The 21,560-nt window shown below is 37.9% G+C and overlaps 1 protein-coding gene across 8 annotated transcripts in view; it reads left to right on the top strand.

The window, feature by feature from the left end:
• The window catches only part of RGS7 (regulator of G protein signaling 7), a 242,979-nt gene that overhangs the window by 117,078 nt on the left and 104,341 nt on the right, over nt 1-21,560 (top strand). For 5 of the 8 annotated variants that reach the window (XM_064477204.1, XM_064477203.1, XM_031438549.2 and 2 more), the window contains one exon: nt 1,197-1,293. In XM_064477204.1, coding sequence (XP_064333274.1) covers nt 1,197-1,293 — 97 coding nt within the window. Of the gene's footprint in view, nt 1-1,196; nt 1,294-12,823; nt 12,906-21,560 lie in introns of all 8 variants that reach the window. The other 3 variants (XM_010992081.3, XM_031438552.2, XM_064477205.1) reach the window with 1 other exon arrangement.

Raw genomic sequence — 21,560 nt, 5'->3', positions numbered from 1 at the left:
TAAATCTGAAAATACTTATCCAGGCACATAAGATTTCTTAACTGAAAATCGTTCTGAAGCTGTGTTGATAGGAATTTGATAATTCTTTGATACAACATTTAGACTAATTTAGACTAATTTTAAAGACTTTTTACTTAGAAATCATTTTAGATTTACAGAAAAGATGTGAAAATACTGCAGAGAATTCCCTCATGCCCTTTACTCAGCTTCCCCTAAGCAGCATCTTATATGATTATAACATAATTTTAAAAAACGGGAAATCAACTATTAACTAAACTACAAACCTTATTCAAATTTCACCATTGTTTTCAATATTGACTGAATTTTTTGAGGGCAGTAACTGTGTTATATTCATTTTCAAATACATAGTGCCCACTATAAGTCTGGTCTAGAGTCAGTCATCAGTAACTCTTTGTGGGATGAGTAAATGAATGAACAGATTTTGAGCTTCATACTACACCTTGTATATGTGTGTATGTGCATGCCAAAAGTTTGGAAGCACACATTGAAGTCTGAAGTTACGATCTGAATGAATGTTATTCAGTGCTGCATTTCACATTAGACTTGGTAAAGCACAGCCCTCTGACACAGAAAAATTGTCAAAAGCCACAGAGAATGTACTGATTGGACTGAATTGGAAGATACTAAGTGGGCAGAAGGCTACAGTATGACATTCATTTTATTACTTGTGTGCAGGCATGTACATTTCACACCTCACTTCAGTAAATGTCTGGGCAAGAGGAGCAGCAGTTGCTGGCAATCAGCCTTGTATTTCTGGACAGGTTATGGAAAATCATAGAAACTCTCTTGTTTGAAGAGGAAATCCAAACCAGTGCTTTTAAGTCTTCTATTTTCTTTTGCGCTGAGTTCAGTAGAGATAGCATTAAAGAGGTATGAATCTTGCTATGACAATGGTTTCTGATCATGTATAATCAAAGAATGTGAAGCCAGGAAAGGAGCAATATTCCAAGCACCGAATTCTAAAGCTTAATGGACGCTAAAATAGCCACTCTTCTTTCTGTTTTTCCCATCATCTTTTAACCAAACTGAAAATATTAATGTGACAAAGTGCAAAAAGACAAGAATATGACATCATTCTTAGGCAAAACTAGTATACAAAATTATTGTGAGAACTGATTTTTTTCCCAAAAATTCAACTTTTAAAAAGTTTTAATTATTTTATTATTGTTATTTAGATGGAAGACGTCATAGCACGCATGCAAGATGAAAAAAATGGAATTCCTATTCGTACTGTCAAAAGCTTTCTTTCCAAGATACCTAGCGTCTTCTCTGGTAAGTTTGCATTCAGTGTAACATTATTTTCTCCAGCATTTTTCACATAATTATTTAAAATTTATTCTAGCCATTTACTGTGGAAATTCTCCATAACTCATTATTCAGTAATTACTTACAAAAACTCATGTCATGTTCAACATCATGTTGGATACTTGAATTGATAGTAAAACAAAGTAAAACAGCAAAACAGATCATGACCTTATCCAAAGTTAGTTACAAAGGCAGAAGAGAAACCAAGAAAAATGGAGAGAGAGAGAAATGTGTTTTATTTATAAAGTAGACATTACAGAACTTTTCAAAACATTGAGTAAACTACAGCCATTAAAATTGATGTTTTAAACATAATTTTTAGGCCAAAATGCTGCTGTGTGATTCCACTTATATTAATTCAAAACAGGAATGAACACAGTTATAAAACTTATAAAATAAAATCTATGGGAAGGTTAACAGAAATTTCAGGATACAAATATATGTACATATATGCATGATTGGGACGTTGTGCTGTACACCAGAAACTGACACATTGTAACTGACAGTACTTCAGTTAAAAAAAAATCCTCCCCCCACAAAAAACAAACAAACAAACAAAAAAACAAAGACAGATGAACAAATGTGAAATAACAGAACATGATATTAAAATAAAGGTGTATGAAACAATGTCATGTAGATTATACATAGAAATTAAGAGGGTGACAAAAATCAATGCTGGAGAGGGTGTAGAGAAAAGGGAACCCTCCTACCCTGCTGGTAGGAATGTAGTTTGGTGCAACCATTATGGAAAACAGTATGGAATATCCTTAAAAAAACTGAAAATAGACTTACCCTATGATCCAGCAATCCCACTCCTGGTAATCTATCTGGGAAAAACTCTTAATTTGATAAGATACATGCACTTCAAAGTTCATAGCAGCACTGTTTACAGTAGCCAAGACATGGAAACAACCTAAATGCCCATCAACAGATGACTGGATAAAGAAGATGTGATACACGCACACACACACACACAATCTTCAGCCATAAAAAATAACGCCATTTGCAGCAACATGGATGGACCTGGAGATTGTCATACTAAGTGAAGTAAGACAGAAAGAGAAAGAAAAATACCATATGATAGCACTTATATGTAGAATCTGAAAAATGACATAAATGAACTCATTTACAAAACAGAAACAGATTCACAGACATAGAAAACAAACTTATGGTTACCAGAGGGGGAAGGTGGGGGTGGAGGGATAAATTGGGAGTTTAGCATTTGCAGATACTACCTACTATACATAAAACAGGTAAACAACAAGGTTCTACTGTATAGCACAGGGAACTATATTCAATACCTTGTAATAACTTATAATGAAAAAGATATGAAGAGGAACATATATATGAAACACTATGCTGTACACCAGAAATTATACGACATTGTAAACTGACTATACTTCAATAAAAAGAAAATGAAAAAAAAAAGAAATATGGAAATCCCATAGACTTGATTGAAAGCGATTAGAGAAACCCTAGAGAAAACGGATAGTCACAAGTTAGAAGTCTGTGCTCTGGCTGCAGGAGACAGTGAATGGCCAAGCTCTGGGGACTTGGGTGTGCTGGGGCCATGGCTGGCAGGCTTAGAGAAGAGACAGACAGACCAGAGCCTTAGCAGCAGGTAAGGAGGCTGGTGCTGAGCATGTGGAGGGGACAGTGCTTGATGGGGTTCATGAACAAGAGTTGTGTGGTGCTTCCTTGTGAACAGGGATCAAAAGAAGATGAATGAGCAGGAGGACTTTGGCCTTGGTAAGATGGTAATAATTAGGACCAGAACACAGATAAGCAGGTCCAGATGTTGGTGTTTAATAGCTGCATTGCTCTCAGATGAGAGAGAGCAAGGGAGCAGATGAGAGCTGCAGCAGAATGACATTTTGCTCTAACAAAATGTGTTCTCTTTTTTCCTGTTACTGTCTTTCAAGTCCACTTTGTTCCAGTTTCTTGTTTTTCCTCGATGATGCCCTGCATTTTCCCACATCTGGGATTTTATCTTTTCCTTCCTCAGTATCCCTCTTCCAGACTTCCAGGTCATTCTGATTGTTAAATTCTGCCCATTCTTCAACAGAGAGCATTTTGAAGAAAACTGTCCTGAACTGTTTTTCCTCTGTGCTCTCAAAACACTTGTTGTTATTTGGCCTCTTTGATAGCAGTTATTATGCTCCGTCTTGTCTTGTAGCCAGTTGTGTATAAGTCCTATGTCCCTGAGTAAATATTGAGCTCCTTGCCATCAATAAATCAGAGAATTAACTTCACGTCTAAACACAAATCTGAGAACTACTCATACTTTGTTGACCAATGAAAAAGAGAACTTATCTCCTTAAAATACTTCAATACGGGTTTGTAACTGAAATGCATTTGGAATCCAAGCGAATAAATTTACTAAATTGCTCATCTGAACTGGGAACTGTGGTCAACTCAATAGTGCTTAGCCTATTCAAAGGCACTCCAATTCGGGGATTTTTATGACAACGTACATCAACAAAAATGGCTGAACATGAAAGATTTGTCCGTCACATTAAGCTGAGCTTCACGCTCGAGTTTCTGTTCTGATGGTAAATCTAGTTCTTCAAGTAACAGTTCCTCATGCACTTCCAGCACAGTTCCAATCTGCATCATATTGGAAGAATTCTTGATTGGCAGTGTTAAGATCTTCATTAAAAATAAGGTTGGACACACAGATTGAGATTGAGCCATGAAGTGCCTGATACTGTTTTAACATTTATTAACGTGAAACAGCGATGGTAGTTGTGAAATAAAAACAGTATCATTGGCATTTTTAATATTATTGTATTTAGTTTCTAATTATCATTCAGTGTTTCCTGGAAACTTTCAGGAGCTCTCTGCTTCACAGGTTCAGTTAGGTGCTCTGCTGTAGATTTAATTTGTGTGTCTGGCATTATGTCTAGTAGTTTCCCAATCTCTTTGTGTTAAGATCCCCAAATTATAATGATCTGGATCCCCATCTACTTTACTGTCAGTTTTTGGTCTTTTTTAGTAATTTTCCTTTCCTGATATTTCTTGTGGTGATTTGGGCTCAATTCCTGTGGTCTTTTGTGGAAGGACTTGCTACCCACTGCTTGCTCTCCTGCCTCTTTCTGCTTCTCCTTTCTCTCTCTCATGTTCTCCTGCAGAGCTGCTAATGAAACAAGAGATCTACTAGCTTTATTAATTTTACTAAAATCGGAATCCAATTGTGATGAGTGATGTCATGGGTGAGAGGAGGGTAGTGCGATTGTTGGGGAAAGGAGGCTGTTTTGTTGTATGTAGACCATCCTACAAGGGAAAAATCTTTAATCTCTAGATTTAAGAACGGTTAAGTTAGCGCTTTCAGGGTGCCCATGTATGCTCCCTAAAGCCGTGATGCACAGAGCGTGATCCATGAACTGATCCTATCAGCATCACCTGGAAATTTATTAGAAATGCAGTATCTGGGCCCACTTCAGACCTGCTAGTTCAGAACCTCACTTTTAACGCCAGAGTTTAAGAGGGCTGCCTTAAGCAGGGCAGCAGGGCTGGACTGGATTCCAGGCCAGCACTTGTGTTTTCCTGGGTGCCGCGGCCAACCTGCTTGCACAGAGCTTTCTATTCCCCTTCAAGGGCTCTGATTATTTTTTCTGCAGTCTGGCCTCAATCGAGCCCGCCCCAGTTTATCTGTTGTTTGTTTGTTTGGTTGGTTGGTTTGGTTTTGTTTGCTTGTGGTTGGGAGAAGGGATTAGAAAGAAGAATCTAACTCCTTCTAGTTCCTTTACTCCAAGCCAAGAGCCTCCTCAACCCCTAAGATCGAGGGATGTTAACAGTTATGTGGAGGGATGGAAATTATCCAGCTCCACCAGGCTGCACCCTTGCATAATATGTATGTCGTGGTGGCCAAGTAATGCTCACATCGACCTCAGGTGGAAACAGCTGTATTGAGAAAGTGATGATGTAATTCCATCCTCTCTCAGCACCTGAGATCCAAGCCCAGAATCAGGTCAAAGAATCCTGCTACATAGATAATACAACTAATGGTAGTTTGGGATTTGGCAATTTTTTGTTTGTTTATTTCCCCCATCTTCTGATAAATAGCTTCTTCCAGCTAAACAACCAAGACTTCTCTAATTATTTTGATTTTGGAATTGTGCATTTCACCTCCTGTTTTTTATGGTCCAAACATCAGAGAAAAAAATCTTTGGATGAACACTCCATGCTGATTGTTGAACTGTGAAACAAGAGATGACCTTGGGTAGGACAGTGTCCAATCACAGCATTGCTTTTCCCCAGAATTGCCTTCTCAGCTTCTGAGGTAGCTTAGGAGGTTGCAATGGTGTTATATGACTGGACCCCCTCAGGTTCAAGGGATGAAATCAGTGGTGGGTATTTGAATGTTCTCATATTCTGGACATTCAATATTTCATTTATTCTAGATTGTGGTGAAATAAACCTTCACCTATTGGATGAGTTTACTTTTCTTCAACGGAATGACTGGGAAGTTACTGTATTTCCAGATTAGCCACAGCAGGAAATAAACCAGAACGCTCTTCTCAGCTCATTGTAAATAGTGTAGGTTTTCATTAAACTTGAATTGTGCCATCCTTGTGAAGCAGCCCACTGAGATCAAATAAGTCTGCAAGACTGCCTCTTGGCAGCTAGCAAATAAAAGTGTCCCTATCAAATCAGATTATTAAATGGGTTTGAAAATTGAACTTACTAAACTAACTCTCAGGAGCCAAAAAGGCTGGTGCCTGTTCCAAATCAGAAATTAATTGGGGGTTCCTAGTCAGCCATTCCTGCATTTCATATATTTCTGTCTTTTGTCTTTTATTAGCTTTGGAAGGTTCCCCATCACAGCACATTGATACTTAAGGAGTTGCATCTTTTTGCTGCTCTTTTGCAACTTAATTCCATTCTTCATCAGAATTGGTCACTTTTAACATGCTCTCATCCAAATGGCTTGCTGCCAATTGGCAAGAGCAATATTTGTAGTTAGAAGAGTTACCTAATACTGCCTATTCTGTGTGGGTTTGGCTAACCTCATGTCTTTTTTTAAACTACTTTATTGAGAAATGACTAACATAAAAAGCTATACATGTTTAATACATTCAACTTGACGAGTTTGGAAGTATAAACAGGTTAAACCTTCACCAATATCTATGACATAAACATATCCATCATCTCCTAAAGTTTCCTCTCGCTCTCTTTATTTATTTACTTACTTACTTACTTACGGTAAGAACATTTAACGTTAAGAGCTTCCCTTCTAGCAAATTTTAAAGTATGCAATACAGTATTGTTAACTATAAGCACTGTGCTGTACAGATCTCTATAACTTACTCATTTTGTATAACTGAGAGTTTGTACCCTTTGACTAATATGTCCCACTTCACTATCACCCCAGCCCTTGGTAACCACTATTCTACTCTCTGATTTTATGAGTTTGACTAATTTTTAGATCCCTCGTATGCATGGTATCATACAATATTTGTCCTTCTGTGTCTGTCTTCTCTCACTTAGCATAGTGTCCTCCAGGCTCACCCACGTCACAAAAGGCAGGGTTTCCTGCTTTTTTAAAGCTAAATAGTATTCCATCAGCCTCAGATCATAGGCTCAGGAAAACATCTTTAAATCCATTCAGACCATTTTTTTCCTGTCTGTTCTTTTTTTTTTTTAACATTTTTATTGAGTTGTAATCATTTTACAATGTTGTGTCAAATTCCAGTGTAGAGCACAATTTTTCAGTTATACATGAACATATATATATTCATTGTCACATTCCCTCTGTTCTATCCTTACTCTTAGTAAGTTTGATAATAAAGGAGGCCCTAACCAGTGATGTGTTGAGTTACTCCACTTGCATAGAAATAGGAATTATTATATTTCATATTACTGGATGTGGGATCGTTACTCATACATTATTGTTGTTTTGGTCCTCTAACTGGGTACACAGTTCTCTTTGATGCCTTGTTGTTTTCAGGCATGTGTATGAAAACTGCACAGTATATATGAGCTTAAAATTTAAGTTGCCTTTAAATGAAATAATTTGAATATGTCCTGCCTCTTAGCTTTTATTCTTCTAAGGGTTGTGTGAATATTTGTTAGTGTCATGGAGAAATGATCTATGTAGACTTAAACTTATCTTGTGGGTAGCTGCACAGGTAAGAAGAAAAAGGAGAAAGCATGGTTATATGGACTGGCTCAATGCAAGTTTTAATAAGTACATATTTTGCATTGAAAAGTTTTTGAGAACAGTTTTCAAAGTGCCTTATGATTTAAACCTGTTACATCTGAAGTCAGCTTAAAGATAATAAGAGTAAGTAATGTGGAATATTTTTCTGGGGAGACTGTAAGACTATGTAGGTAATCCTAAGATGCTTCTGAGAGTCTAAGATGCTCTTTTCTGAAGCTGACATCTTGCTGTGAAATATTTTTCATCTACCATTGGAATGGCTCGCATGGATTCTTTAGAAATCCAGAGAGAAATAGATTACTTTTGAAAACAATTGTAATATTTTTTGGCAGGAATCATGCTTGTAATATTTTGCTTTTATAATATCCCATAGATAATTCAAGAATCCAAAGGGGAAATTTATGAGCAGTACATAAGGAAGAACAGAAAGTATCGGTAGTTCTTAAAGTTCAATTCTGAAAAAATAAATTCTTGGAGAAAACAAGAAATGTTGACTATATTTGCAAGCAACATGAACATTTGCAAAAAGCCAGTCCTTTTTTTGTCCTCTTCTTGACACAACTCTCCAACAAAGTGACAGAGCAACTGGCATCTAGTAACTACACAGTCAGCCACGCTGAGGAACAGGAAGGGAAACTCAGTTGTCACATAACCAAATATATATTTAAATTATCTTTGCTTTGCGTGATTCTTCACCGCATCTTGGTTGTCACTCTCATTGTAAAATAGCACCATGAAGTGATTAGAAATAGTAGAGAATTCTAATGTCAGCCAGTTGAACTCTCTGGCATATGTTCTAGATAATTATTTTTCTATAGATAAAGACTACTGGGGAAATGATAAGTTTAGCTATGTCTTGGACTCTCACCATATTTATAGACAAATGGCTTATTTTAAATTGTAGTTAAATCAATTTGATGTGACCAAGATGAAAAGCAAGCTCTTATTTTTACCGGAATGTTAAAAGAGACAATAACAATTGAGAATATTTGAATGCTTTGATTTCAGCTTTAGCTTTCGTTACAGTTCGTCACGCAAACTCAGCCCAGGAACTGTTTTCTCTTTCAGGGTAACTGTAAATGGTGGTGCCATTTCCCTGGAGTACTTTTTGGACATCTGAATTTGCTATTTTGTATTTTAAGTGAATATTATATTAAGTGATTTTGTCCTCCACTCCAAATAACGCCATTCTAGAGAGGGGAAATTCTGTCCACATCCATAAATAAGTCTATCAAAGTCTACAAATAGGAATCCTCTCTGACTACCAGATGTGTTGGTTTTCTGGAGTAGTTCGATTACCTTTCACTCAGAACATGGTGGCTTCTCCCTCTGATGTTCAGCTAGAGCCAAGACTCTTTCCAACACAACAGAATCACTTTATTGTTGTATGAACAACAGCTGTAAGTAAATCTCTGGAGATGAACTGTTCTGTGTAAGTTATGAACAGAACTCAAGAGCAAATCATTAACAATGGCCAAAACATAATTTGCTGGACAAAAATCATTATGCCTAAAAAAAACAGATTTCTGTTCTTAAGGAGCTTTCTGGAAAAGACTCTAAGAACCATGATGAATGTCTAGTTCTCTCATCCCTACCCAGGAATCTGACAGGATTCATGGTTAAACACAGGGTGAAGGCACAACCATATAGCCAAGATTCTGTGAAGAAATATTGAACCTCACTAGTATTGTAATTTATTTTTAGGGTTTTGGGGGAAAGAACAATTGATGTATATATTATTTAATATTTCCAAAAACCACTCTTACATTTTTACAAAAAGGAACTGTGCATGGCAATGTTGGGACCATTTTGGCATGGTTAAGGAACAGTATAAAAGGCAGAAAACAGAGTGTGGCCATAAACAAACAACTGTCTGTAAGTCTGAGGAATCCCAGCTGGTGTTGAATTTTATCTTATTATCTTTAAGCATCTGGACTCTTCAGATTTAGAGATGATGCCAAATTGTTCCAAAATGTAAAAATCTAAGCCATGAAAGAAAGAAAAATCCTGGATGAGAAAAACCAGCGCATGTGAAGAACTTTCTGGAAATTTATCAAGAGGGAGAAAATTTAGCCATGTAGAAAGTAATACATTTATAAAAAAAATAATGCAAAGTCAAGTCTGGGGCAAGTTTAGCATTAATAGTTAAGACTCATGAAAGGAACCAGAGGGTCACCAATAATCTAGTTCCCAAAGTTGCTGCTTCATTGTGTTCTTTTTACCGACAAAACCTGATGAGGTTTTTGTTTGTTTTTTGTTGTTTTGGGGAGGGGTGTAACTAGGTTTGTTTATTTATTTATTTACTTATTTATTCATTCATTCTTAGAGGAGGTACTGGGGATTGAACCCAGGACCTCATGCATGCTAAGCACACACTCTACCACTTGAGCTATACCCTCCTCCAATGAGGTCTTGACTAAGGCGTTGAGTGTAAGATGGGAAGAAATTAGGCAGAAGTAGAAAAGTGTCCTACCCATATTTAGAACCATAGAAATATGAGCTCCTCGGAATTAGAGCTATTTCTGCCATTTTTAAAAAATCTAACCTCAAGCCTTACTTAACAGAGTCAGAAAAAATTTGATGAAGGAGCATCCCTTGAAAAGGCAGCTCTAGGACATAAAAGAGATGTTAGAAATCTGTGTAGCTTAGATAATGAAAGGTAGAAATTGTTACTGGTCATGTGTTAAAAATATAAATAGTTTTACAGGGTTGGGTAGCTGTAGATAATGTGTACCCAAGAGATGAACAAGAAAAAATGGGCTATTTGGGCTTTATCTTTAACTTTTGATGTTGGTGCTACTGGGAAATTCAGTATTTCTGTGTGTGGCACATAGAAAATGAGCAATAAATGGGAAAATTATTATAGTTAATACCAATAATATTATGACTTTTATTATCACCTTCAGAGGTCCTAATTAGGGCCAGACTTAGACGTTCTCTTTCTTCCCAGATAGGTCATCTGTTGCAAGACTATGAGTAATTACATGTGTCCGAGGCTCTGTAGCACACGGCACAAGGATTTTTAGTAGGTCCCCAAAAGGTATTTGTTGAATTCCTGTTACTTTCGTTAATAGATAAGTCATTCCTCTCATTTTCAAGGTACCTTATAGGTTTTAATACTCTTTAATGTGTCCTTAGCTTTTATTCCTCATAAGTAACTGAACATATGAAATTGAGATCTTCTAGGGAGATAAACGCATGTTAATTGCTCTTTTCATATGGTGTCATTTGAACTTGAGATCATTACACATTGATACTGATTTTTTTCCTTAAATAAATCACATTTTGACTTTCTTAACTAATTTCTTCATTATCATGTCAGTGCCCAATGGATTGTGCCATCTGGACTATTACTGAAAGAATAAAATGGTGAAAGTCAGAGGCAATCTTGCAAATTTGTTTTGGGAGACTTAGCTGATGCAGACATATTAAATTTTCATTTTGTAGGAGTTATCAACTCTGGAAGTCCTCACCAATGTTGACTTTTCTTTAAAGCAACAGACCTGAAAACCTTAGTTGTGTTCATTGGTGAGTTATTTTCTAAAAATCGTAGAAATGATAGATTTCTAAAGAAAAACCTATCAAGTTGGAGCTTTACTTCTTTAATGCATTAGAACAGCTTTCTTTTGGAAGGAGAGCAGAATTGACTATGGAGATAGATACTTAGTTGGGGTGACACTAAAGCTTTAATTATCTCCAAGAATGAATAAATGTTAATGACTGCATTGCTGGTCTGGATTATTTTGTGAAATGATGAGTCAGTACACAGTGTTTGACTTAAATTATTTTGCTCTGCCTTTTTATCTTGATGGTACTACTTGGTTTTTCTTCATCTCTCTCTCTCTGTCTCTCTCTCTCTACATACTTGTGAGGCTCCCATTTTTCACCTCCTAGAAATTCTAGGATAAAGAACTATCCTGTCCTTACCCCCATCCTATCCTTTTCACATCCCCAAGCCAGCACATACTAATCATTCCTTTCTTTGGGTTTTTCTAGCACTATGTCCTTCTTCATGGAATTTATTTTCCCTGACATTTTGTCCTCAACGAGCATGTGCTATGATTCCTTCTAGGGGCTGTAAGCAAGAATAGTTTCTCATTTCAATTTGTATCCTCGGGATATTCAGTGTCTAATGTAATGACTTCTCTTAGGACAGCTGATGTCCCAGGCATTCAGGTACATCCACAGCAAATTTCACTTCTTGATTCGTTGGCCGTGGAAAGAGCACTCAGTGTAATTATTTGCTCTGTTGGCCTCCAGCACTGAGTGATGCTTTTATCTCAGTGGGGAGCACTAGAAAGATGGAAACTCTGCTTTGCTGTCTCTTACTGGATTTCAGGATGGAGACTCAGGATGGATTCCAGGGTCGAAAACACTCTCAATTTCAATTTTATTATTTGGTTTAAAGTGAATTTTTAGAACATCATACATTCCCATGTTCAGGTGTAAATATTCTTCAAAGCCTGTCTGGAATGGTGGAAAGAGTATATATATTCCGGTAGTAAAGAGACTTGGATTTTAGTCCTATTTCTCATATAACAAAGGAGAACGTTATGTGTTAAGTAACAGCTCAGCTCTGATGCATTTGAGAATATGAATGTTTTGGTCGTATCTGCTGCCATAGCAACTACCACCGTTTATTGAGAGCTTACAGTGTACTTGATATTCAGTAAATATTCACTTTTTAGGTGTCTTCTTTTATGTATAATCGTCCTTACAAAGATAAGTAAAGGAAAGTTCAGAGAAGTTAAATAACTTGCCCCAGGTGATAGTGTCAGTAACGTTCTAGGTATTTACACCATAAATACATTTCCTGCAAGTAATTTCACTACACAACTAACTGGCTGTACAGCCATTTTGCTTTAAAATTTAAAAATAACTGGTTGATTGACAGTTGTGGTCTTATTACCCTAGAAAATGATAGCATACCAGTCTTTGCAAATCCTTTGGTGAGCCAGTCCTCCCTCCTACCCGTCAGAATCAGATGTTTTCGAAGTTAAGCAAGTGTAAGAGACGAGTAGTAATTCCCAAGAGCCTTTGAGAACATTAATAATTGATTCTTTAGACAGTTTAGATACAACATCTTGTTCTCTCTTGCTGTCTTTCCCATATTTATCAAGTGTTAGAAGCTGGAGGCAAAAAAGAATCAAGTTCCTCCTATCCCCCGGCCCCTAAAGTGGTTACGTGATTCCTGATGAGTGTAAATTTCTTGAAAACGGTGAAAATTTTAACAGTATGTGGCTTACAGTAGCTCACCAAAGGATTTGCAAAAACTGATCTGTTATCATTTTCTAGTGTGATGTAACTGTCAATCATTTATTTTATCTTTTACAGCAAAATGGCCTCAGGCCAGTTAGTTGTACGGGAAACTGCTTGCAGGGAAGATGTTTACGGGAAAATAGCGGACACGTGTTAGGTAAGCTGTAGAGCTGACATTTGAATCTAGGTTAATCTAGTGTGTGTGTGTGTGTGTGTGTGTGTGTGTGTGTGTGTGTGTGTGTGTGTGTGTGTGTCTGTGTGTGTGTCTGTGTCTGTGTATATATACATATTAAGATAATAAATATCATTATATATAGTGTGATGTTACATTATATATATATATGTCTCATGATCTGATTCCACTAAATAATTTGAATTCTCCATCTTTCCTTTCTTCATTCTGCATTTAGTTTGAAAATGCCTCTTTTTATTTTACAAAGAAATCAGTCCAGTAAAAGACTTCTCAAGATAAGATGGGTAATAATCAAGGGATTTTTTTGGTGTTTGTTTTTTGGGGGTTTTCTTTTTTTTTTTTTTTTTCTGAGACTTGATTAGTTTACAAGCATTATAGTTCACTCATCATAGTACCTGGGTGTGTTATTTAGGAGATAAGTACAGTCAGTGATGGAGGAGAAAACAGCATTCTGAGCTGTCCTGAAGGAGAAGAGTGAGGTGGAAAGAAACAGAACAAAGCAGAGCACAAACAGGACAATGGCTGGAGGGCTAAACAGGGGACTAGGCTTATGTCAACTTCCCTGGGGACCCATCACTGCATTAGACACACTGGCCCACCTCGCATCCCTCCTTTCCACTGACTCTGAGCAGCGTCAGACCATGAGCAGGAACCAACCATGAACATTCCCAGAACTGTGGCACATCAGAATTCCACAGCAGTATGTCCATCACTTTACTCCACATACCACCAGGGTTATCACGTGACGTGATTTGCACATTTGTTCTTATAGATCACCACAGAACAGATTTGTATCCCAGTTAGCCACTTTGTCTCTTTCATTTATTCTTTGGGTCAGATGTCTACTAACTCATATCATTTGCATAACTTCTCAGATCTGTTTCCAGGGAAACAGTTGTGCTTTCTGTGCAAGTATAAGATTTTATGCTAACTCCCCTTTGTCACATTTTGTTACAAAGAGATATTTTGGGCCTTTCTTCCTCAGAGCAAATTTCATGTTAGGAGTCTTCCAGGTGCCATCTGTGGAAGGTACTGAGATTGTAAAGGACTGGATTGCCTGTGAAAGATCTGCTTTCTCTCTTTCTCTCCCTTAGCAAAGACTTGTTAATAAAAAGTTAATGAGTCCTCGGTATAAAAGCTTTGGTTTTTAAAGCTTTTTGCTACCTGATATCTTTCTTAGACTAAGACTTAGAGAACCCAAAAAAGGAATTAAAAATAGGACTAACATTTTCTTTAAAAATTTAAGGATCTTCCTCTTTTGGATGAGAGGAAGGAGATTTCTTTAAATATTTGACTTTTCCCCCTTTCTGTTGTTGGCAGCCTTCAGATGTACACATCTCATTGAAGTCATTCCAGGCTGAAAGCCTTTATTATCAAACACCAGAAAGCTAAAAATAAGTATTCTACTCTTTCTCTAGAGGTTATTGAATGTTTCTCTTAACCTTTCTGGTCAGGTGGCCTTTTAGGAAGAGATAGATGTTAATGATTGCTGGGGGCAAATGTGGTGGAAGATCAGTAAATAATTCAAAAATAGCTGCACTCAAAACCACCCTTCAGTGCCAAGCAGTCTGGCTTGTTTCACAACTTAAATAGTTTTGAAAAATGGTGTGCAGCCAAAAGCCCAAGGCCAGTGTTATGTTACACCAGTAGTAGCTATTGTATTTGATGGCTTCAAAGCCATCCTCCCTTTTCCTGGCACCATCTCCTTGGATTTCCTTTGGGTAACTATTTCACCCCACTCTCAGTCCAGGTGATTTGAGTGGGCCGAGTCAATCAGGATCAAGGGTGACAGGAGGTAATGTGACTCAGGCTTGGCAAATCAGAGACTCGTGGCCAGGAGTTTTGCTACAACCATTGGAGAAAGAGACCCTTTCTTTCGGCAGATTGTTAAGCTGGTAGGTGTAAACGTAAGGTGAAATTTGTCTGAAAGTGAAACCAGTATAGAGGAGAGCAGAGCCATAGAGCAGAGTGAAAATTGGTCTTGACAGCAACTTTTTGAGCACCTGGATCCAGCTGTACCTGAAGCTTTTCAGCTACTGAGTCAATAAATTCCCACTTTACTTAAATTAGTCTAAGCTAGGCTTCTGGTAATGAGTTCAGAATTATACATTCCTCTTAATTATCTTCAGTCCTCATCTTTTTCCAAGGGATTCTTTTGCAGCTGATGCCAAACTTAGTTATTTTCATTTTTTAGGGTGGGGAGAGGTTTCTTCTAAAGTTGCATGTTTTTATTTCTTTGGGTTGCTAAGCTAAAATAAATCATCATTCTTTCCCTCTTAAAATTAGAGCAAACGAAGACACAAAGACAGTCAATTTTTGTCTATTTTTGGCCTAGACTCGACTTGTCACAGTTGCAGAGATTTCAAAGAAAGAAGATGACATTTATAAAGAATGTTAAAGGGTAAATTAATTTCACAGGGTATTGCCCATTAACTTCTTAATTATGTGACTATAGTCAGGTTTCTGTGGCTTTTTCTTCCTCCTAGAAAGAAGCCTGGTAATACATACTCTTGATCCTACTGCAGTTTTTCAGATTCACCCCTTTCTGAGGGAGTTTCATTACAGTATGGACCACGGGAAGTAAAAGCTGTGTTTTATTTACTCTCATATCATGTGTCAGTGGTCCTGGTATGAAATCCATGGTCAGAAAATACTTGCTGAACCAAACTGCTTTATCTAACTTTGTCATCAACGTATATATTTATCCTACAGAGTCTCCTCTTTAGTGATGTTTTCTCATTGAGCACCTTCTACAGTCAGATTTTGTGAAAGACATTCATGATACAGAAATGAGGAGGCATATTCCACCCAAATGCACTGCTCATCAGCATGGAAGAATGACTAATAGAGTGTATCTCCTTTTCTTCCCCAAATACACAGACGTGACTGTTTGAAATGCATTAACCCGCAAGGACAAGGAGAACAGTCAGGAGAGAATGAAGCAATGGATCAAAGACGAAATTGTTTTTTGTTTTTTGTTTTTTTTGGAATAAGAAAAGTGATGGAGAAGTGAGTGTTCACATTTAGCAGAGCAGAGAGAACTATAACCCACCTTCCAACCCAGTGAGAAATAAGCCAGTTTGCCCACAGAACTCAGTACTGTGAAAAACTTAGATGAGCAACAAGGCTGAAAAGAGAGAGATTTATTGAAACAGTAGGTCTAGAACAGCTGGATCCCTAGGACGCTTCCCTGCTCCATTGCAACCTCCCAGCAAAGGTGGTGTTTTATGTTCTAGAAACACTGGGCAGCTCCTAAGTTGAGCATGCTAGGTGCAGTAGGAAGAGCTGGACTGGAAAAGGTAAACGCAAATCTATATTAATGACTTTGGTCCCTTTTCCCCAGTCTGCCTCCAGGGTGCTGACACCCTGCCTAGCTAGGGACTTGGGGGATTCCCCTCTGGAGAAAGACGCTGGCCCCCAGAGCCACGGCAAATGGCAAGGACTTTTAAAGTATAAAGGCATGAAATTATATAGGAAGACACGTGCACACATACACACACACCTGGAGAAAGGCATTGATTCAGCTTCAGTAATTCAGCAAATACTTCTTTAAGATGACAGACAGCCCAGGCCCTGTGGAATCCAGGGTATCTTTAGAGTTTCCAAGACTGGCTAGAGAGAGGAGTATGCTCTCTTTCTGAATTTAAAGAGTGAATGATGGAACTTAAAATCTGTTTACCTGTATATTCCTCATAATTTTAAACTTAGTTTTATTCTGGGCTTTTGATTGACAGATGCTAAAGTTTTCATTGGAAACAATGGTTCTGTATTTACATAATTCAAAAGTAACTTAAAATTTGTATACTTTGTCCTGTCTCTAAATATTTTCTATGCATTACATTTTTCTTAATAGTTCTTGAAATCATGGTCAGCCTCTTACATTGATGATCATCTCTTCTAAGATTTTATTTTTTTGGTCTGATGCCTTAGGTCAGTTTCATTACTTTTGGTCTGCAAGTTCCTTGAGATCAGGACTCTGCCCCACTCACTTCTATATCCACACACACAGAGATGCTAAACACATGCTTGTTACCTTTTTTGCATGTCTATTGTTGAGTGGTCCTGCAGTCCTCAAGCACCAGCGCAGCGTCATGTGCTTTAGCAGTGTATCAGGCATCATTTTATTTTGTATATTTTCTGATGCTTTGACATCTTGGGGCCTTGCTAACCTGTGAGATGCTGCCACTTCCAGGGCTGACCAATCTGACTGGCTCACAAGTGCACCTTTCATAAAGAAACCAACAAACCCAAGGCCCACATCCCCACCACTTCCTCTTTCTGGCTGTCACAGAGCTCTGACACTTTTTAATTTTATTTAATTATAATTATCTTTAATCTCATGCATGTTCTGTGAGGCGCTGCTATGTCCTGAATTGTGCCCACCCTCCCCAAATTCATATACCGAAGCCCTACTCCCCGGTACTTTAGAACGTGATTGTTTTGGTGTATAGGGCCTTTAAAGCAGTGCTTAAGTTAAAATGAGGCCGTTAGGGTGGACCCTAGTCCAGTCTGACTGGTATCCTTATAAAAACAGGAGATGAAAACACACAGAGAGGTACCACAGATGGGTGCGTACAGGGAAAAGGCCACATGAGGTCACAGTGAGAAGGTGGCCGTCTGCAAACTAAAGACAGAGGCCACGGGAAAACCCACACCTGCTGCCACCTTGGTTTGGTCTTCCAGCCTCCAGAGGTGTGAGAATATAAGCTGCTGTTGTGTGGGCCATCCAGGCTGGAGTTTTATGTTGCGGCAGCCCTAGCAGGCTAGCATAGGCACAAAATAGAAACTGAGGAATTCATTAAAAATTAAACCATGTTCTTAGACCCAATCAGCCTTCTGTTCAGGACTAGTTCTTAGCAGAAACCACGGAATGTCTACTAAATTAATGTTCTGAAACGTGAATGGCTATCTTTTTATATTGGTGATGTTTAAAGTACCTGGCAAGGCACACTGGCTCTGAGAAGTACCCTGTTATGTAGGATGTAATCAGTCCAGTCCAAAACCTCCTACCTAAGAAGTGAGTTAGAAAATTAAAATTGCAGAGTATGCTCGTCTGTGTATAAACTAAGGTGAATTCCCAACAGAGATAGGAAAAGAAAAAAAAAACAGTCGTGGCATACAAAGTTTTCATAGAAAATGCCATCCGCCACCAAGATAAGTAGAGAACACATGTTTAGTAAATATCAGGAAAAAGGAAGACAGTCCGCCTTTATTGATTTGGTTTTTACAAAATGTGCACATAATGGAACCCCAGCGTTCTTGTCAAGCTTTTTGAGAAGGAATGGACATTTTTTTTTAATCCCCATCATTCATCCCTCTGAGTTATGTGAATGTGATGAATTATGTTTCATTTTCTCTTCTAAAGAGGGGACTATCCCACATTGTACTCTGTAGCCAGTTACCCCAACATGGCCTCCTGTTGGGCTGTTCTTGCAATATTTTCATGTAGCGGCTTGCCAGATTCCATGCCGAATGTAAATATTGCCCATTCCAAGCGTGCTCTGCACATCCTCTGGGTTTGTTCTTGTGCCTGCTTCCCGGTGGGACAGCTCTGCCCACAGTGCAGTCATCCTCCTCTATAGGCTTATCTCAGCCCTAATTAAGCCCTGAAGAGGCATGTCCTGATGGCACTCATCTTGGACTCAGCCCATCAGTTCTACTCCTGTCCAGGTCATTTAGATGGGAGCAGTCACCTATGCATCTTAACTACTTGGTGAGAAACTAACAATAGAAAACATAGTTTTTTGTTCTGATTATATTGATCTCTGTAATTACTAATATATCTTGCCGATCTCATACTTAGAAAAAGTTCTTATTTCTGAGTAGGTGTCTGGTTTTTCGTGATTGTTTACTCACTGAATGTGTAGTTATCCAAAGTCCTGGAAAATAGTTCTCAGTGGTCCTCACTCAGTCCCTGCATACTCAACACACATTGGTAAGTGTCTGCTAAGTGTCTGCTAAGTGGCAAGCTAAGATCATGGAATAGAGTTAAATCAGGACAAAGCTTATACTTAAGGAGTTTCCAGTCTAGTGGGGGAGAAAGATAGATACACAATGATCTTCGTAACTCTGTGTCATAAATACTACAATAGAAATAGAAGGGAGAGCACCGTAAAGTCAAGCCACAACACATAACAGAGATCATTCCTTTAGCTTCATCTAACTACTGTGGCAGTAAGGCTTAACAATACTCAACCGGTAACTCCACACAGCTAATTAGCAGTTAAGCCCTTTGGGAAATCCAAACCTCCTGATGCTAAACTGTGCAAAGTAGGACACACTGTATTTCAGTCCAGAAAGAAAACATTTCTTTTCTTCTCTTTCCACCAAATCAACAAATTAGTTCATTATTTGTGCCACTGATCCCAGAAGCTCCTTAACAACCAAGTTTGGCTGAAGATTCTATCTTATTTCCTTCTACAGCAAGGTAAGGGGTAAGCAGTTCAGTTTTACCTTAGCCAGGGAGTTTTACAATAATGGTCCACAGAGTGCCTCTAATGGATTTCAGTTTTGGTGTTCTTGTTCCTAAGTCAATCAAGTACCTTAGTTTAAGTGCTTCAGTGACTGTCTCTGAGTCTTAGATGGGATATTAATTATTATTTGAGGAGCAAAAGATGAGAAGTAGGCAGTTGGGCTCATCTAAAGAGATAAGGGTTCTTAGGAAAAAAGAAAGAAGTCTGTACGAACTATGTGTTGCAGGCACAGTGTTGCCCATTGTAAATATTTAATTGAGATCTCATAGTTTTATTTTTAATAGTAATGAACTTGGTGTATGGGTAGAGAGAAGCAAACGGAAGTGAGCTGTTCAACTAACCATTCAACTACAGGATAGTCCTGCAGCGTAGTTCCTTCATTCGCAGTGTCTGTGTTGCGGAGACCAGAGCAAAGCAGAGCAGAAAGTGTATTTTTCCTCAGCATGATTGCTCTAGTGAACCATCTGAGAATGGACTAGATGCTTCAGAGTTCTATGGCTCTTTGTAACATGGATCAATGGGACATGAATCAATGCATGTACGTTTCTGATTGCTCAGCCATCACTCACATAGACAGTCTTGAGAGTAAACTGAAGAATGCCTTCATGGGTAATGGTTAGTTAGGAGTGATACCAAGATCAAAATTTCATAAAGGTAGTAGTTGAGTGTTCTTGCCTGAGATAAATAAGAATATCATTTACTACATGATTCATTTATAATATGTCCTTTATGTTGCACGCACTTCTGCATCTTGAGATAGTTTATATGCTGTTTTTTACCATGCATTGTAACTGCTCTCTGTGTGGTAAATAGTTCTGAATAGCATCATTAAAGTGCACACCAAATGCCACGTAGTGCTCTAAATGCTATGTATGATTTATCTTATTTAATCCCCTGAACAATTCCATGAGAGAAGTATTAGCCTAGTTTAGTACTTGGGAAGTTTGAAGCTAAGAAATAGTTCATCCAACGTCATTCAGCTAATAAATAAATGAAGTTTATTTGCACATAGATAGGCAGATTCCAGCTCTTCCACTTGACAATATACACTTTTAATAAAGCTATTGGATGGCTAAAACAATATGATATTTAAAACATAGATATAAACAACATAGAGTAATAGATGCTTTCTGCTATTGAACATTAATTTTGTATCCAAATTTTCTGATAACTTGAACTAAAATATAGTAGTATGTATAATTCCCATTGATATTAAACAGAAACATAGTGTTTTTAACCAAAAAACGATGAACTTGTTGCTGGTGCCACATTGTAAAGGGGATTTAACAGCTGACATGTTATACAACATAAAGGGTAATGTCTTCAAGAACAGCATTTCAGAAAAGAGTTTTTATGGCTCCTCTATAAAAGGCGGCAAAATGGGATGGGGGTTAAAACTCGGAGAGCACCCCTCTGAGTCAAGTCTTTTGCCAGGTATTTGTGTGTAAATTTTTCCATCTGAACAGCTACTTTGTCATTATTCCTTGCTATTGTTCCAGTTTTATAGATGAGAAAACCAAGACCTACAGAGATTAATTAGGTTGTCAAGCTTACACAGCTAATAAGTGGTGATGGTGTATCTTTCTCATTCCAAAATCTACGCTTTCTTCACTACCCCATGTTTAAAATACAAAGATGGGTCAAGCTAGAGTCTCATATATATGACTTTCTAGTGATGTTGCCCTTAAAAGAAGTGATTTTGAAAGAAGATCTATCACTGGGATCCAGTGTTTTCTGAATACATCATACAGGAACCCCAATAAATTAAAAACGTAAAGTTAAGATATTCCCATTAGAGGGAGTGTGTGCAGAGCTCCTGTCTCTTCCCTCTTCAGTAGGAATGCTAACGGCACTCCAGGGGTTCAAGGACTACTTGGAGCACTGGTTTAAAATGCAGATTCCTGGGCCCATGACCCCAGGTAATCTGATTTGAGGCTATGAAACTGTATTTTAAATAAGCTCTTTAAGTGATTCTGATACAGATGTCTTGGGAAAACACTGATTTGCACAATTCACAGCCTGCCCCTTATCTGATTTCCTTCGAGTATCAGTTACCTAGGTTTTTGGACAAGATCTCCAAGATTCTTCAATTTGGTAAATTTTGCTTGGATTGCAAAAGCAAATGCTGATTTCATTGATTACAATA

Source organism: Camelus dromedarius, chromosome 21 (genome assembly GCF_036321535.1).
Source record: "Camelus dromedarius isolate mCamDro1 chromosome 21, mCamDro1.pat, whole genome shotgun sequence".
Taxonomy (NCBI): domain Eukaryota; kingdom Metazoa; phylum Chordata; class Mammalia; order Artiodactyla; family Camelidae; genus Camelus; species Camelus dromedarius.
Note: the sequence above shows the minus strand (reverse complement) of the source record. Positions and strands in the feature narration are given on the sequence as shown.